The 18,229-nt window shown below is 56.0% G+C and overlaps 1 protein-coding gene across 5 annotated transcripts in view; it reads right to left on the minus strand.

Moving 5' to 3' along the window:
• The window catches only part of MGRN1 (mahogunin ring finger 1), a 40,626-nt gene that overhangs the window by 16,383 nt on the left and 6,014 nt on the right, over positions 1-18,229 (minus strand). For all 5 annotated transcript variants that reach the window (XM_055409405.2, XM_055409402.2, XM_055409406.2 and 2 more), the window contains exons 2-5: positions 5,890-6,008; positions 4,752-4,840; positions 3,984-4,130; positions 2,844-2,961 (exon numbers count right to left, since the gene is read on the minus strand). In XM_055409405.2, the coding sequence (XP_055265380.2) occupies positions 2,844-2,961; positions 3,984-4,130; positions 4,752-4,840; positions 5,890-5,982 (447 nt within the window). In that variant the 5' untranslated portion in view covers positions 5,983-6,008. The remainder of the gene's footprint in view (positions 1-2,843; positions 2,962-3,983; positions 4,131-4,751; positions 4,841-5,889; positions 6,009-18,229) is intronic.

Here is an 18,229-nt window from a genome sequence, read left to right on the forward strand (position 1 = left end):
GCACAAAGCAGCCCTGACGGAAACCCGGCTTTGAAGGCCCCCGCAGCCTCCCTGGTGCTCCCGTGAGCACTCAGTGCCCAGAGCGCAGGGCAGCGCCCAACACGGGACATCCGTCCAACAAATGGGCCCTGCAAACCCCGAGGGTGACTGCACTGGCTGACCCAGGGCTGAGCCAGGGAATGGGGTGGTGACAACAGGGCACCTCGACTCCACCACCCCCCAGATCCCAGGACCTGGTGGAGGGGTACCCAGGAGTGTAGGCACCCAGAGAGCAAGGACCACCTCCCCTGAAACTCTTGCTCCCCAGAGCTCAGCACAAGTCACGAGCCAGAGCCAGAGCCAGGCCTGCGGGGAGAGGACACAGAAACGCGCCCACCCAGAGGGTCTGGGGGAGATGGTTCTTTCCTTAAAATTCTGTTTTGGCGTGCCAAACGGCACGTGGGATCCTGGTTCCCCAACCAGGGATGGAACTCGCACCGCCCTGCAGTGTAAGCACGGAGTCTTAATCACTGGCCCACCAGCGAAGTCCCAGGAGATGCAGATTTTTAATGCAGGGGGCAAGGCTTTCTTAGGGAAAACGGGGCCAGGTTAGGAGCTGGAGCAGCAGCTAACACCAGAGAGAGTCCTGCCAGACTCTGCTGTCACAGAGGAGCGACTGGACAAGGGTCTGCAAGCCCCAGGCCAGACGGACACGGGGAAATGTGGGAAGGCAAGGGGGTTGGGAAGGAGCGGACACGGCTGTGGCTGAAATAAACGGAGGCCCATGAGGGGCTGGTGGGGAAACTTTGAAGAAGCCCCACCAGCCACAAGGAGACCTGTAACCCTGTAACCAACTTGGAAAGACCACATCGTGGTGCAGGAATAAAAGAAAATGACACGTGTGTGGCAGGGGGCCATGTGGGAAATCTCTATACCTTCCTCTCAATTTTATTGTTAACCTAAAATCACTCCAAAAAAGCCTTTAAAAAGCAAACTAAAACAAAGATAAATGAAAACACACATCTAAAGACTTGTGCGCAAATATTTATGGCAACATTATTCATGGTAGCTCAAAGGGGGAAACAACCCAAATATCCATCGTCAGCCAGTGAATGGCAAACAAAACAAGGTCGCGTCCATCCAGCGGGACGTTATGCCGTTATGTAGTACCGAATGCTACAATGAGGATACAACGTGGACAAGCCTTGAACACGTGACGCTGAGTGACAGAAGCCAGACACGAAAGGTCACATCGTGTACAACTGTGTTCGTGAGAAATGTCCAGGACAGACAAATGCAGAGACAGGAAGCGGACGAGTGGATACCAGGGGCTGGAGGAGGAACAAGGCGGGACTGCTAATGGGCAGAGGGTTTCTCCTGGGGGTGACGATCATGTTCTGGAGCTAATATGGCACTGGTGATGGCCACACAAGTCTGTGAAAACAGTAAATTCCATCCAACTGTACACAAGCTTCCCAAGCGGCGCTAGTGGTAAAGAACCCACCTGCCAATGCAGGAGACGTAAAGAGATGTGGGTTCGATCCCTGGGTCGGGAAGATCCCCTGGAGGAGGGCATGGCAACCCACTCCAGTGTTCTTGTCTGGAGAATCCCATGGACAGAGGAGCCTGGAGGGCTACAGTCCATGGAGTCGCAAAGAGTCAGACACGACTGAAGCAACTTAGCACACATGAATATTGTTATAATCTTTAAATGAGCAAATTTGGGGAAAAAATGGCTTAAAAAAGGGAGGACAGCCAGGGCTCTGATGCCACAACGCTCGCAGGCAAGGGGACATCTGGCTGCGTCTGGAGGCACTGTCAGTGTCCCGACTGCAGCAAGGGACGCTCCTGACACCCGGCAAGTGGGGGCCGGGGATGGTGTCCCCACCAGAACCCAGATGTCAACAGCACCAAGGCTGAGAAACCCCGGCACAAAGGAGAAGCCTGGATTTGGTGCCAGAGTATCTGTCACGTCTCTAACAGCTGCCAACTCCCTCTTCCACGCCCTCAGCAGGCAAGGATGTCACGCCAAGACATGACGGCATGGCTCTGGTCCCCATACAGCCTAACTTCCGGAACCTTCTATTTATGGCAGGGTTGAGCCGTTTCCCAGCTACAGTGATGACTGATGAAATTTCCACTTAAAAATAATACACAGGACAAAGGGAGGGGAGGCATGGGTGTGACTGCAAGCGGGTGCAGGGCTTCCCTCTGGGTGATGAGAATGTCCCAGAACTGCCCGACAGTCATGCCCTGTGAACCGTCTATCACTGATGTAAGCCTATACTGTGTGTATTTTATCACGGTAAAAAATGCATGTAAGGGGCCCTGCCTGGTGGTCCAGTAGTAAAGACTCTGCACTTCAATGAAGGGGGCACAGGTTCGATCCCTGGTCAGGGAACCAAGATCCAACATGTTGCACAGCGTGACCAAAGCAAACAAACAAAAACCCACGTTTAAGAAAAACTGAGCAGATTTCAAGAGTGCGTTAGCTGAGGTAATGATCAGAAAAGGAGAGATGAGGACAGGGTCCCAGGATAACAGCGCTGGACAGGTTGAGCGTCCACGCCCTGGACCCGCCAGGCCACATGCTGACAAGCCAGGGATGTGGTTCCCCGATGCCCCGAGAGAGGAAAAGGGGCGGCCACGGGGGCACTCAGGGCCGGCGTGGCACGCAGCCTCTCACGGCTACAACCACCCGGTGCAGCCAATGCCCGGACTGACCGCGCTCCACGGTCCAGGTCCAGGCCCCGGTCAGCAGCCACAGCTGACGTTTACCGAGCACCGAGGAATCTTAACAATAGCCACTGCACTGGGCCCCTTCCTGGGGCAGGAACGCAGGGCCCAGCCAGGAGGTGTGTTACCTCATCGTCCTTCCACTCGGAGAAGTCGATCTTGAAGGAGGGCAGCGAGAACTGCTGGCTCACACCGCGCTTGTAGTGGACGGTCTCGGACTGCAGGGCCGGGCTCCTGGGGCTGTACCTGAAGGGGCCGCACGAGGAAGGGCGGTGAGACGTGTGGCCAGGCCCCGAGCCCGCACCACCCAGCGCCCGCCGCCTTCCCAGGCTGGGCTGCACCTCTGCAGGCAGCTCTCATGGCTTGTGCGCTTTTCTGAATGAATGGGAGACAAAAAATGCACAGTGACCCCCGTCCCCTGCCTCATGCTTGCTCCCGGCCACCTGCTTCTCTGCCCCAACTGCAACCCGGGAAGCCAAGGCACAGTCACACCTGTAGGTGCAGGAATTATGTTTTAATACTCAGGCTGCAGTCCACCTGCACTCTGCTCACGTGCCCGAAGCTGCCCCACAGACGGCACAGACACAGATGCCGTGTTCTCAGGACCTGCGTGGGCTCCACTGCAGTTCTACTCTGACTGACGGGATCAGAGCCCCGCTGGTGGACACTGGGCAGTCACCAGCATCTTACTATTCCAACATCTAGAACCACGAGTGCAAGCATGTCCCCCAGATAAACTCCCAGGAAAGGAACAGCCGGGCCAGGCAGCACACACTCTTCCCATTCTATTAGAACCCTGGCTTCCCCGCTGCAGGGGCCCCACACATGACCCTCACCTGCCTTCCTCCGCCCCACCCACATCCGTGGTCCCCGGGGCCTCGCTCTGTCTCCAGGACAAAGGACTCTCGAGGGTTTTGGTATGTCTGCTCTAACACCGGCCCTGGGGTGGGGGTGGGGAGGCTGCTGTTACGTGATCAGGGACTCAAAGGCTGAGTCTCAAGTGCTCTCAGCACTGACCACTCCGCCTCCCACCACACCTGGACTCCGAGGGGACTCCTCCAGCAGGACGGGGGTGGGTACGGGTCTGCTGGCCCCGCCCAGGGCCTGGCCCTGCAGCCTAGAGGCAGCGCCGCCGTGGTCCTGCTGAAGTTGCAGACTTCAGACTCTCAGGGCCAACAGGACCCTTATTCCAAATTAAACCTCCGACAGTCAAGCACGGGACACAGACAGAGCAGAGCTCCTGGGCCCAGAGCCATGGAGGGACTCACGCAGCAGTTCCGTTCAGGAACTCCTCCACTGCCTGGCAGTAGACGGTGATGGCCACCCGGGCATCGGCGTCGAAGGTGAACTCCAGGCTGTAGAGGATGCGGGGCTTCTCGCCGTCCTCAGTGGGGCTGTCAGCACCATCCTTGTACCTGCGAGGGATGCAGAGGGACAGGGTAGGTGAGGGGCCACTCCTCCAGGGCATCCCCACCTTGCAGGGGACAGGACTCCCCTCCCCGGGGGCCCCGGAGGCAGGGGCCTGGCTGTGCCCCACCTTTTAGGGAACGTGGAGGCCATGCCGGGTTTGGATGACAAGGCCCAACGTCGCAGGGTCTCCCTTCCCTTGCCTCCTGCCCCGGAGAGGGAGGCTGATGCATCCTCGTGGTTTGGGGACGGCCCAGGCGCCTCTGGTCTTGGAGGCATTTTCTCAGTCCCCCGAGATCCGGGTTGCATCGCCCAGGCGTCCTGTGAGCTGGGGGGTGCTGAGCAGCAACCCCAATTCCTGCCTGCCAGGGGGCCAGCAGGACCACCCTCACCAGCCCCAGTTGTGACAACCAAGACTGCCCAGACCTGGCCCACAGCCCCGGGGCACAGTGGTTAGCTGAGACCCTGGGTTACAGGCTGCAGCGCCCCAGGCTGAACCTGGCGGCCCCACCCCACCCTCAGCCGGGGCAGCTTTGGATTCCAGGCCTGATTCTGCATGTGGGCGGGCAGGCCAGGAACCACTCTCTCCCAGGAATAGGGCACCCCTGGGGCAGGGCAGGGGAGCCCACCTCACGAGCCGGAGGGAGTCTTTGCGGATGTTCACCAGGCTCCTCAGCGTCTTCACGGGCTCATGGGGCGCGGGCGTGACGTAAGGGAACTAGGAGGGAAATAGAATTGCAGGGGAGTCCAGGGCTCAGCAGAGGACAGAAAACAGGGCTTCATCGAGGCGACGGTCACACCCCTGCCTGGTCACCCCTGGGCCCTCGCAATGACCACAGGACAGCACCACCCTCATCCACATCTGAGGAAACCACAGGCGACATGGCCAGCACGGGGCACAGCTGGGACCAGAACAGCCCCGAGGTGTCTCCAGTTCCGGGAAGGACACTCTGCTGAGTCCCCAGGGCAGAGGTTAGGGCTGGGACCAGGACAATGGTCAGTAGAGATTCTGGTGGGGACACATGCTCACACACACACACACACACACACACACACACATGCTGTAAGACTGGCAGTCTCTGGAAGGCGTGGAGTGAGGTCAGTCTTGGTGACAACATTCTGAGTCTTGGGAAATGCTGTCACTGGGAAGCCAGGTAACGGGCACCCAGGATTTCTGCATTAACACAGGTGACGCTAATGGTGGTCTCGAGATGAAAGTCACACAGGACAACGGGTCTGCAGGAGGCCTGCGGGCCACGCCCTGGGTCTGCAGAGACAAAGGTAGGTCCTGCCTGCTGTCATGGACGCGGGAGGGTGGGCAGCTCAGCAGGGCATGGAGGTCCCGCCAGCTCTGTGAGTGGGGGGCTGGCACTCCTCGCCCCTCATCATTTAAAAGAATCAAGACTTTGTGTCAACCACAAGGCAACTCCATGGCTAAAACAGCCCACAACTCAGCAGCCTTAGGGGCCAAGTCACGACTTGGGTCTTGTCTCTCGCCCACTGCCCTACAGAAAACGGACCTTCTTTTTTCTCTTTAAAGACAGTCACCCATGGGGCCTGGGATGAAACTCAGGGACTGGACGTGCCAGGTTCAGGGATGGCTGCTCTGTCCCCAGGGACCCACCCTTGGCCATGCGGCCTCCAGGGGCCCAGGCCTCATGCACACGTCTCGATGGCACCTCTGTCCTGTGTAGGGGAGACCTGGTGCCCGCTGGCAGCCAGTGGCCTCATCACACTGCCCACATGCCCAGTGCCCCCGAGACCCACCTGGACCGGGCGATTGCCCAGGAAGTTCAGGTCCATGTTCTCTCCAAAGAGGTAACCTTCAGGGTGGGGGGTGTCGAATTTCTCACCTCCCATGAAAAAGTGCGACGCGAAGTAGTTTCCTGGTGAAAAAAGGAGATGCGGCTGTAGACGATGAGGCCCACCCAGCACGGCCCACTGGGAGCATCTCACGGCCCAGCAGCTCCGCCTGAGAGGGGCTGGCTCCACACATGGCTTCAGCCCCTCCACTGGCCTGAGGGCCCCCACCCCGCTCAGGGACTCACCCCACTCTGACACCACTTCCTTCTGCAACAGGTTGAGCTCTGTGCCCAGCAAGGACATGACCCAGCCCCAACCCCTGGCACGTGTGCCTGACCTTGTATGGAGATATGTGCAGATGCAGGTAAGTTCAGAGGAGGTCAGACAGGACGGGGGTCCTAAACCCAGAGACACCGGTCTCTAAGAGAAAGAGGGAGAGGTGGACACAGTCATGCAGAGTGGGGCACGCCCTGTGAGGACAGGGCAGAGACTGGAGCGAGGCAGCCGCAAGGCAAGGAAGCCTGGAGCTGCCGGAAGCTGGGGGACGAGGAAGGAGCCTTCCACAGAGCCTTCAGAAAAACACAACCCTGTGGACACTCGATTTAGGATCTCTGGCCTCCAGAGCAGTGAACATAAATTCTGCTGTTTTAAATCACCCGGTCTGAGGCACCTCATTACAGCAGTCATAGGAAACGAGTGGGCTTCCCTGGTGGCTTAGACGGTAAAGAATCTGCCTCCAGTGCAGGAGACCAGGGTTCGATCCCTGGGTCAGGAAGATCCCCTGGAGAAGGAAACAGCAACCCACTCCAGTATTCTTGCCTGGAGAATCCAGGACACAGGAGCCTGGAGGGCTGCAGTCCATGGGGTCGCAAAGAGTCAGACACGACTGAGTGATTAACACACACACACCCAGGAAATGAGGACACCTTCTCTGACCCCCCAGACTAAGTCAGCACCCCCCTCCACCTCAAATCTGAACCCCAAGGACCTTTTTCACCTTGGCACTGACCACAGTTTAAACTGTGTGGATCTGAGTTATCTCGTTCCTACCCAACTCCCTGCATGAGACCTGAGGCTATATCCCCAGAAAGAAGGCACGCATGCTAAGTCGCTTCAGTCGTGTCCAACTCTGTGTGACCCCACTGACGGCAGCCCACCAGGCTCCTCTGTCCCTGGGATTCTCCAGGCAAGAATACTGGAGTGGGTTGCCATGAATATCTAAGCACTAAATCCACATTTCTTTTAAAAATGGATACGGGGCCTTGGACACGGGTCAGCTTCAAAGGACAGAGCACACAGCCTTGCTGGGGAAAGTACCACGTCTCCCAAGCTCTCCGATCTGATACCTCTCTGGCACAGAGAAAGGCAGGGTGACCACTGGGCCCCGTGGAGTCTGTGAGCCAGAGGGAATTCTGGGCCCTCGAGCTCTGCTGGGTGCCCTGCGTAGATTCCAGTGTCCCTCCTAAGAAACGCAGCCTTGGTTATGGGGGACACAGCCAAGGTTGCCTAGGCCAGAAGACTCAGAACCAGGAGTCCAGCCTGGTGGCTCCAGCTGGCAAAGAACACAGACAGGACGTACGTGGCCGCGGTGTACTTCCAGCCCATGTGTGGACCAGGAAACAGCGTAAACCGCGGTAAGAGAAAAGGAGTACAGTGGTGACAAGCTAAATACACGTAACAGCCCTGATTTTATGGAACACTGTGTGTATGCGCTCACTTGTCATGTCCAACTCCGTGTGACCCCATGGACTCTAGTCTACTGGGCTCCTCTGTCCACAGAAGTCTCCAGGCAAGAATATTGGACTGAGTTGCCATTTCCTTCTCCAGGGGATCTTCACGACCCAGAGATAGAACCCAGGTCTCCTGCGTTCCTACCAACAATGTAAGAAGGTTCCCTTTTCTGCACGCCCTCTCCAGCCTCTGTTGTTATATCAACTATGTGTGAAAGTCACTCAGTCGTGTCCGACTCTTTGCGACCCCGAGGACTGTATAGTTAATGGAATTCAAATATACCAACTATAGAATATCAACCATAGTTTTTAAATTATGGCTAAAACAAACCCACGCCTCTGTCCCCTCTGTGCTGCATGGCCGAGGGACATTCGGCCTCGGACGGCTCGCCCCACCTCTGCCCGAGGGACTCAGACTCTGCCCTACTTACGGGCGTCCCAGTGACCTGGATGACAAACAGATGAACGGCCACCAAAACACAGACCAAGCGCACCCTTCCCGGGAGGCTCCCGGCACCCCTGCGCTTGGTCAATTTCCTTTACACACGTCAGCCATGGAAGGACAGGTCAGGTGTAAAGCCTACCCGTGTTCACTGTCTTCCAGGATGAGGATAATCATGGCTGTTTCCACGACAACCCGTGGAGGCGGGCAGCGGACTTCTAGGGTTCCTTTCTGTGTTGTGTGTTCACTTTCATACGTCTGGCTCTACACCTGTGTGTGACCATCATTTACAAACGAAAATTGGAAACATTTTAGTTTCTTAAATGAACTAACCCTGCTAAGGAGCTCGGTGCCAGGACATGCAAAGATCTCCTTGGGATCAGAGTCAAAAGGCAAAGTGCTAATCAGCGTGGAGAGCGAGTCAGACTCAAGTGGAATGAAAGGGCTGAGCAGGATCGACACCAGTCAGGCATCTTTGAGGAGGTGCAGAGAGTGGGAACGTAAACCACCACCCTCTATGCTCTCCCCAAAACATCAGCTGTGCACCCACAGTGCTATCAAAACCCGAGCTGATCAAGAGACCAGAGTCTGAGACCCCACTGCAGAGTGAATATTTGTGTCCCCGCCCTGAAATCACATGTTGAAACCCAAGCCCCAACATGATGGTGTCAGATGTGGGGCCTTTGGGAGGTGATCGTGTCATGAGGAGCTCTGATGAATGGGGTCAGTGCCCTTGTAAACGAGGCCCCACAGAGCCCCCCACCCCTCCTGCCACATGGGGACACAGAAGACAGCCGTCTATGAACCAGGAAGAGGGCCCCCAGAAAAGGAACCTGCTAGCATGCTGCGTCCGGCAGCCCCAGGGGACAAGGACAGACCCCCGGGCCGGAGCGTCCAGATGTCTGGACCCACGTGTGTGTGTGCGCAGCCGCTTGGGTCACACGTTCCAAAGGTCACTCCATTAATGGAAACTCGGGGTTGCAAAGGGTCTGTTAAGATGAAAAGATGCCCATTACACAGTATGACTCTTCCTCAAGGAAATTCCAAGCGTTTGAGGAATTCTGTGCCGGAAACAGATGAAGACCAAATGTATGTTTCTTATTACAAATCACGACGCCCCTGCCAGGTAAACTGTGATACGGACTGAGACACCCAGGGGCCCTGCTGGGAAACGCAGCTGCCCTAGAAGGCCAGGTGTGGGCTTCGCTCAGCTGCCCAGGTGTCTGGACGGAGGGGAGCAGGAAAGGCGAGAAGGCCGGGAACGGTCCATCCATTCCCCTGGCCGAAAATCCTTTTCGCTTTACCACCGCATAGAAGTTCCTGGCTTGCTGACACCTGCTGCCGTCACACCCCAGCTGGGCCTGCCCCCCAGGGGTCAGGACAGCACTGTGGGCAGAGAGGGCTGACCGCGGAAAGCCTCTCTAGGGCCATAAGATCACCCACCAGGTGGGAGACAACCCCTCAGACTATGAGCCTGTGCCCCAAAACTCAGAGGAGCCAAATCCCGGGGCCCACCTGCTGCGATCGGCCTGCTCAGGGATTCCCCAGGGTCGCAGACACACGTGTGCACGGAACAGCTCCTCTGCTCCGCACACTCGGGCTGGGGAACTTGGTGCAGCCCAACCTCCTGGGGCCTCAGCGTCCCCACTGGGGGTAACACGAGGCCTCAGTCAACAACACCGGCTTCGGATGGAGGGCCGCTGGGAACGCCCTGAGGACAGAAGGAGCCGATCGTGCAAAGGAGCTCCGCATGGGTGAGGAGACAGCTGAGAGACACCAGGGCTTCCTGGCCTCCCTGCCATGGGAAAGCCACAGCAGAGTGGACAGGGCAGCGAAAAGCTCGCGCCCGCCCTCCATGGGGGGAGGAACAGTGAGCTGAGAAGGGTTCTGACCGCTTTGCTGAATCCCCACCTCTTTCGGGGGGAGGGGTCACACACACACCTCTTTTGTGGACACGGCCTCCACACACGGAGCTGGGCCCCGGCGGCCACCAGCACGCGCAAGTCCCAGCCGCTGACACAGCTGGGGATCTGCAGTGGTCAGTTGACTGTGCTGGGCCGTTCCCAGATTCTGCCCCCAACCCCGGGAGCTGGCCCAGGACGGCAGGACTTGGTCCCTGAGGGCCCCCAGGGGTGAAGCCGGCTCTGTGCCTGTCACGGCAGCGCAACACAGGCCAGGGCGGACAGGGCTCCGTGGTCTCCTCCTTCTGGCTTCCCGTGCTGGGTTCCCCATCGTGGGTTCCAGAGACTGCCCCCACCGGGCTGTCAGTGCATGTTCCTCTTGGGAGAGCTGGTGTAAACGCCAGTCTCCAAAGAACTCACAACAAAATAAACAGCACTCAGCACGCTCCTGCCACTGAGTGAGAAGAGAGAGGAAATCCGGTATTAATTTTTTTAAATATGAAAAAGATCCCACAAAAAGAGGAAGAGAATGAATGGCCACTTATATACAAAAACACACCCAGTATACGTAAAAATAAATAAATTAAAACTACCACCAGATATTCATGGCTAATACAAAAAAGAAAAGCAACAGAACAAACACACACACACACACACACACACTCGCACAGGTGAGAATGCAGAATCCCTGCAGCTCTGGTGGGGGTGTGAACGGGCTCCCACCACACTACAGAAGCTTCAGACTCTGCACGCATGCACCCAAGAAGGCCAGACCCACGGCCAGGAAGGCAAACAGCCCCAGAGGGACGGGCATTCAGGGCTGTCAGGGCAGACAGAGAGAGAGCAGCGGGGTAGCTGCCCGGGGCTGGGGAAGGCGGCGATGGGGCAGGGTTTCAGGTCCACAGGAGGGGCCAGGTGGCGCGGGCCACACAGCTGTGGACAAGTGCTGAATGCCTCTGAACTACACACTTACAGTGGGTAGGATGGTAATTGTCCCGTGGAATTCACCGCAGCCAAGGCACCCAAGGAAATCAGACTGGTGAGCACAGAAGCCAGTCACAAGTGTCCTCAGCGGCATCACTCATGAGCCTGAACTGAAGCCCCCCCAGCGCCCTCCATGCGAGCTCACGGCTGAACACATGGCGGCACGCGCAGATGCCGGGGCGTCACATGGCAGAGACAGGAAACTGGCTGCCGCCCCGCTCACAGCCTCAGCCTTCACGTCGCCCGACGTGCAGCCAAGAGCGTCCGCTTCCATTTATACCAAGTTCAGGAGCAGGCAGGACTCATTTCTGCTGGAGCCCAAGCAGGCCTCCCAGGGAGGAGGAGGCAGAGACTGGGGAGGGGCACCAGGGGCTTCAGGGGCTGCGGCTACTCGAGTCTACCAGCCCGCCTGCCGGGTGACGGCCCAGAATATGGAAGCGCCTGCCCTGTGCATCTCCCCAGTATGTGACACTGTGAGCGCGGACACACGTGTGCATGTGGACATCCGTGTGCACACACCACGTGCTCCTGCAGCACTGAACCGAACACAGCTCCTCCTTTCGGGTCTTCCTAAAGCACCGAGGGCCTCCGGTCACTCAGGACCATCGCGAGATCACAGGGACAGGACTCCCAGGGAACGGAAAGTGGAGGCTATCTCAACAGTGGACCTCAGGGCTGACCGGGGGAGCCAACACCCTCTCTGGGGGCCAACATCCCAGGCACTGGGCACCCAGGACCAAGCCAACACTGCATGGGATGAAAGGAAGAGAAACAACAACCATTCCCCAGCTGTGACCCCGCTCCCAGCTCAGGGACAGCCAGCCAGCGAGGGACCCCCACTCTGCTCCACACCACTGACTCGCCTGCAGAGGGGCAGGGTGCAGGCCGGGCTCCCTCAGCTCCCAGGAGTGGGGCAGATGCCGGGACAGCTGGCAGAACTGAGCGATTCCACTGCTGTTCACTGAACCCACGCCCAATGCTATGGGGGTGGCACGCAAGGCCCCACTGCCCTTCATTTCACAAAATAACACGGAAACGTGAAGCTCAATGCCTGTACCAGACCCCACGGAAACACACAGGAACGGCCTACTGATGGGGCCCTGTGTCGGCGTCTGGCTGCCAGCCCCTGGTTGGGGGGTGAGGTGGGCGGCGGTGGTCACTGCCTGGCAGGTCATCCAGGAAGTGCAGGACTTTCCCAGGAAGCTGCCAGGCCTGGGAACACTTGGGCCGAGGCCAAGTCCCAACTGCCAGCTCCCGTGGAATCGCAGAGTCTGGACTGAGGGGCCCAGGCACCAGAGGTTAACTTAACCCTAGAGGCGTGGAAGTGGGGCCTCAGAGCAGGTGACCACCCCAAGGTCACGGGGCAGCTCAGGGCGCAGGGCCTCTGGACCCCGAATCCAGGGCCCCTCCTGCCATGGCTCTGCCATGGCTCCACAGGCAGGAGGCGACTCCCTCTCCCAAGGCTGGGCCGAGCCCGCCTGTGCCCACCGGGTGTGTGTGGTCAGCACAGCTAGGCCACCCCAACCGTGAGGAAGTGCACACCCACACCCCTTTGACCCTGGGTAGCCGGGCCCTCCACGCCACGGCCAACCTCCAGGCACGGGATGAAAAGCCCACTGGTCAGCCGGCCTGCCCAGCACAAGCCTGAGCTTCCTCCCCTGGCACCAGCTGAGGGGGCAGCACAGCAGAGCCCAGGAACCACATAAAGGATCTGCAGACCCCAGAACCCGAGGGCAAGCGACACGGGGAACCGCAGCCCCAGTGGGCACAGGGCACAAGCATCCACCGCAGGCTTCTAAACCCGAGCGACCCACGGCTTCTTCTCAGGGAGACAGGTCCTCGGATGCCCACCGCCACCCGCAAGGGTTTTTGTTTCTGCTTTTACCTAAAGCAGAAAGGTTCATTGTTGCTGTTTAACAAAAAACATTAACAACCGAAGCTCGGAAGATACAACTTCTTTACACAGCTCTTTCAGTGACAGAATCCAAACCGAGTTCACGTGAGCTGAAGCTCAGAACTGGCTCTGCCATATGAATGGTGCAGGGGGCACGATGCCAGCAACGATGGCATGGAGCTCTGAGTGGGAAGGTGAGACCACCCTTCCCCACCCCCGCCCCTCCACCACCAACCTCAGGGCTCCGAACATAAGCTCACTGCCCCCGGGACACTAATGGGGCCAAGGGACAAGAGGATCCCTGGGGGATACAGAGAGTCCTCCCTCATCTGGAACACCTGCCTCGGTTCTTTCCTTTAGGCACCAACTAACCAGAGTCAGCAAGGCCCCATCCAGAAAGGGCAAACCAACACAGGTGGCAGCCGTCACGAGCAGACACCTCTAGATGCCACCAACAGAGAAGCACACACCCACAGTCTCCTGGCACACACCCTGGGCCCCTCATCGCGTGGTGGCAGGCCCAGAAGTCCGTGGACCCCTGGCTGCCACCCCAGGGAATAAGATGCAGCCCAGCGACTTCTCTGGTGGTCCAGTGGCTAAACGTCCGAGCTCCCAATGCCTGGGGCCTGGGTTCAATCCCTGATCGGGGAACTAGACCCCACATGCCACAACTCAGACCCGGTGCAGTCACATAAATAAGTCTTGAAAAAAGAAAAAAAGGTGCAGCCCAGTCTGAGCAGCCTGCACACTAGAGAAGGGGGTGTTTTCTACAAGGCCGGCTGCACAAGCATTTATTAAACACCTACCGTGTGCAGGCCCGGGTGCTGGGAGACCAAGGGCACAGTATGATTTCTAGCTCCTTTGCCAAACAGAACAAAAGTCTAGTGTCGCGAGGACATGGCAGAGTTCCAATGAGATGGCGAGAGTGCTGGTCACTCAGTCGCGTCTGACTCTGTGACTCCACAGGCCGTAGCCTACCAGGCTCCTCTGTCCCTGGAATTCTCCAGGCAAGAATACCGGAGTGGGTAGCCATTCCCTTCTCTGGGGGATCTTCCAGACCCAGGGATCAAACCCAGGTCTCCTGTGTTACAGATTCCTTACTGTCTGAGCTACTCAGGAAGTCCCTCCAATGAGATAAAGGAGTTGAAAATGCTCTGAAAGGACATGTACCAGATACACAAAAGGCTCAGGTCCGGGGCGTATTTCATGTCCACCTGAGGGGCTGGGGGTCAGGTGGCTGGCGGCCCCTCCTGACGCTCCTCCTGGGTGAACCATCCCTACCGTGACCTCCCTCAAACACCAGGGCAGGGCCGCAAAGACACACAGGGCTGGAAAGACATGTGAGTAACCCAGGAGGAGGAACAGCCAACCGTGGAGCAGCAGCCCACGGACAGGCGCTCCTGTGGGGACCCTGTGCCCCCCAGGCTTCCCCTGGCAACAGCACCCTTCTCCTTCAGGGCCCCAGCCAGGTGTCCTAACGCTTGCTCTAGCCCTCGGCTGGGGACCAGCCACCAGTGTGATTGGGGCAAGGGATAGCAGGGCAACGGCATGCAGAAATTTACCATCAGCTGATCTCTGATGAAGGTACAAAGGCAATTTGAGAGGAAAAGAGAAGTCTTTTCAACAAATGATGCTGAAGTAACTGAATATCCATATGCTGGAAATAAAAACACAAAAACCTAGATCTTGACCTCAAACTATACATTAAAAGAATTAACTCAAACTGGACCACAAAGCTTAATGTTTCAGCTAAAACTATAAAATTTTAAGGGAAAAAAATAGAAAAATCTCTGTGGCATTGAGTGAGGCAAAGATCTTTAAGGTATAATTCCAAAAACATTAAACGTTAAAACAATTGGGGAATCCCTTGGCAGTCCAGTGGTTAGGACTCTACATTTTCACTGCCAAGGGCCCAGATTCAATCCTTCCTTGGGGAACTAAGATCCCACAAACCACAGGGTGTGGCCAAAAAAAAAAGAAACATGATAAACTGGACTTCACCAAAATTTAAAACTTCTGCTCCTCAAAAGACACCATTAAGAAAATGAAAAAGACAACCGCAGACTGCCAGAAAACATTTACAAATCACAGAGCTGATACATGAACTGTATCATCGTATCCAGAACCCATAAAGAACTCTTACCACTCAATAATAAGACAATTCAGCTTCTAAAAAGTGAACCAGACTAATAGAGCCACGCCCACCCGTCCCTAACCTGCCCCCCCCCCCCCCCCCGACCCCGCACTCAAAGGATATACAAAGGCCAGTAAGCACGGAAAGACCGCAACAGCATTAGTCATCAGGAAACTGCAAATCAAAACTACGAGATACCACTGCACACCCACTGGGACCACTATAATTACAAAGGTAGATAATAATAAGGGTTGACGAGAATGCTGGGAATTTGGAACCCTCACACGCTGCTGATGGGAATAAATGAAGCAACCATTATATTATGGAAAACAGTCTGGCAGTTCCTCAAAAGGTTAAACAGATGACCCAACACTTCCACTCCCAGGTGTATACCAAACAGAACTAAACACACCACACAAATGTCCACGAATGTTGACAGCGGCAGTATTCCTAAGAGCCACAAGGTGAAAACACCAGCGTACATTAACTGGTGAACAGATAAACAAATGCACTACAGCCGCACAGTAAAGCACAACGTGGGTGAGCCTCAAAAACGCCATGCTAAGTGGAGGAAGCCAGACACACACAAAAGGCTGATTCCAGCATCCGAAATGTCCAGCAAGGGCGAACTTTAAAGACAGAACCCACATCAGGGATGGAGCGGGGGTGGGGGTAACGGGGGAGGGCGCCTGTGAACGGGCACAAGGAGACGCTGAGGGGTGATGGGAAGGTCTGAAACTGACCGTGCTGACGGCGTCACGATTCTGTAAGCTTACAGAAAGGCGCCAGACCACAGGTTTGCAAAGAATGAGTTGTACGGCACAGGACTGATACCGCAATAAAGCTGTTATGAGTAAAATAAATAAATGCAGTGAAAACAAAGTGAATGCGGTTAAACTCAAGCTACATGCTGTTACAGTGCGCGCTGAAAGTTTTGCAGTAAAAGAAAATTGGACAGGAGAGTTTTAAAAGTCCTCACCCCACCCGACCCCCCCCCCCCCCGACAGGTAACCTTATTGCAAGTCATTTCCCTGATACATACCACTGTCAAATCATTACACTATATACTTAAAACTTATACAATGTTACGTGTCAGTTATATCTCAATAAAGTCAGAAAAATATTGGACAATGTTACAGAGGTGTTAAAAATAAATATCAGCAGGGCTTTTTGGGTGGCTCAGTAGTAAAGAATCCATCTGCCAATGCAGGAGACACAGGTTCAAGCCGTGGACTGTAGCCACCCAGGCTCCTCTGTCCATAGGACTTCCCAGGCAAGAACACTAAAGTGGGTTGTCATGTTCTCCTTCAGGGGATCTTCCCAACTCAGGGATCGAACCCACACACCTGGTGCCTCCTGCATTGGCAGGCTACTTCTTTACAGCTGAGCCACCAGGGAAGCCCAACTGAGCCCATAGGCCACAACCACTGAGCCTGTGCTCTGGAGCCTGGGAACCGCAACTACCAAATCCTGAGCACGCTAGAGCCGATGCTCTGTAACAAGAGAGCCACTGCAATGAGAAGCCAGAGTCCCCCAACTTGAGAGCATCCCCCACTCACTGCAACTAGAGAAAAGCCCATGCAGCAACAAAGACCCAGCTCAGCCAAAAATAAATAAATAAAATTTTTAAAAAAGATCTCAAGCAAATTCTAGCTCCCAATGATTCTTTGTCCATAACACAATCAACTAAATTGGCAGAGACCTGAAAAGATAACAACTTTCTCATAAACTGACTGCACAGTACAGGGGTCCCTAAAATCATCTCAACCCCCATTCCATCCCCAGCCCACTCTTGAGGAAACATACTCAAGTTCTGCTTAGGTCGCTTAGGTCGCCGACTGCTTCCCAGAACAAGGTGGCCCGAGGGATAAGGAAGCAGAAAGGACAGCCTTTGGACTGGACAGGCCCAGGAGGGCACTAATATCACTGGCAGCAAAACCGAGGTGCATGTGGCATTCACCTGGGTGCCAGCCCTAGTCAATTAGTTGTGGCTGACTCGGGCATCCAGGATTGGTAGGGGTGTCTGGACTGATTAACAAGGTCAGCCACGCAGAATGCAAAAGCAATGCTCTAAGTGCCTTGCATTTGTGATTTCTTCTCCAAGTGCCCAACCGAAGGGACATGAGGTTTGCTCTGGTCCCAGGTGACCACCTTAAACTTACTGCTGTCTCTGTCAAGCCACAGCTAACTGCTATTAGAGTCTGAATGGATCACCTAATTTCCTCTATAAGCCAACATAGCAGCTAACAGCTTGTGAAGACGTCTTAGGTGCTAAGCACTGTACAAGGATCAGCCCATTTTACAGTTGCGGAAAATGTGACCCAGCGGTCTAGGTGGCTTGCCTAAGACTAGGAAGATTCAGCCAAAGGCTATCAGGAAGAACATCAGAGACAGAAGATGACTTCAAACAACTGACTGCTCCACCAGGTCTGGGATGTCAGCCTCCCAGGGGATCCCCACACCAGCCAGGGACCAAGAAGGCATGGAGGTCTCCCATGCCTATCAGGGAACAGGGCTCTCTGGCCCAGCTCTGACTGACCCTAACTGCGCTAGTCCCGACCCTGTTTATTTCTGGTGGTCCCAGACACTTACCTTCTTTCCCCTTCCAAAATAAGAGCAGAGCAGTTCTCAAATTTGAGTGGACAGTCAACTTACCCTGGGAATGGGTTTTAGATTCAGGTTCCTAGGCCCCCAGCAGACCCCCAGGAAATCTGAGGCAGGACCTAGGGAACTCGCCTGAAACAAGCTTCCCCATGGTCCTGGACCATACTCAGGGGAAACCTGGCCTGGGTGATGCCCGCAGGCCAACTGAGAGGCCAAGAAACCACCAACGTGATGCAATGCTTCAGAAGCCAGAAATCAAAGGCCCCAGTCTGAAAGTCCCCATGAGGCCCAAACGCCCTGTCCTCCTCCCAGGCAAACGATCAGATGAGGAGATGGAGTGTGAGGAACCCAAGCTAAACCTCCAGGTCAGGCCACTCTCACCATCAGGGGCAGGAGAATAGTGTGGGGGGAGGGGTGTGGGGGGGTGGAAGGGGGACAGCTGGCCTGGGAGTCGAACTCCTGGTCCAGCTCTGAGACCCTGGGAAAGTTACTTCCTTCCTGGTGGCCCACATCTCTCAGGCACAAAAACGGGAGCCTGGAGAACCTGGTAGGTCCCCTCCAACTATCCCTTGTTTCTCCAGCAAGGACTCCCAGCTCCTCTCCCAAGGACAGTAA

This window comes from Moschus berezovskii, chromosome 27 (assembly GCF_049115385.1).
Source record: "Moschus berezovskii isolate FMDL1 chromosome 27, NW_MosBer_1.0, whole genome shotgun sequence".
Lineage (NCBI taxonomy): Eukaryota > Metazoa > Chordata > Mammalia > Artiodactyla > Moschidae > Moschus > Moschus berezovskii.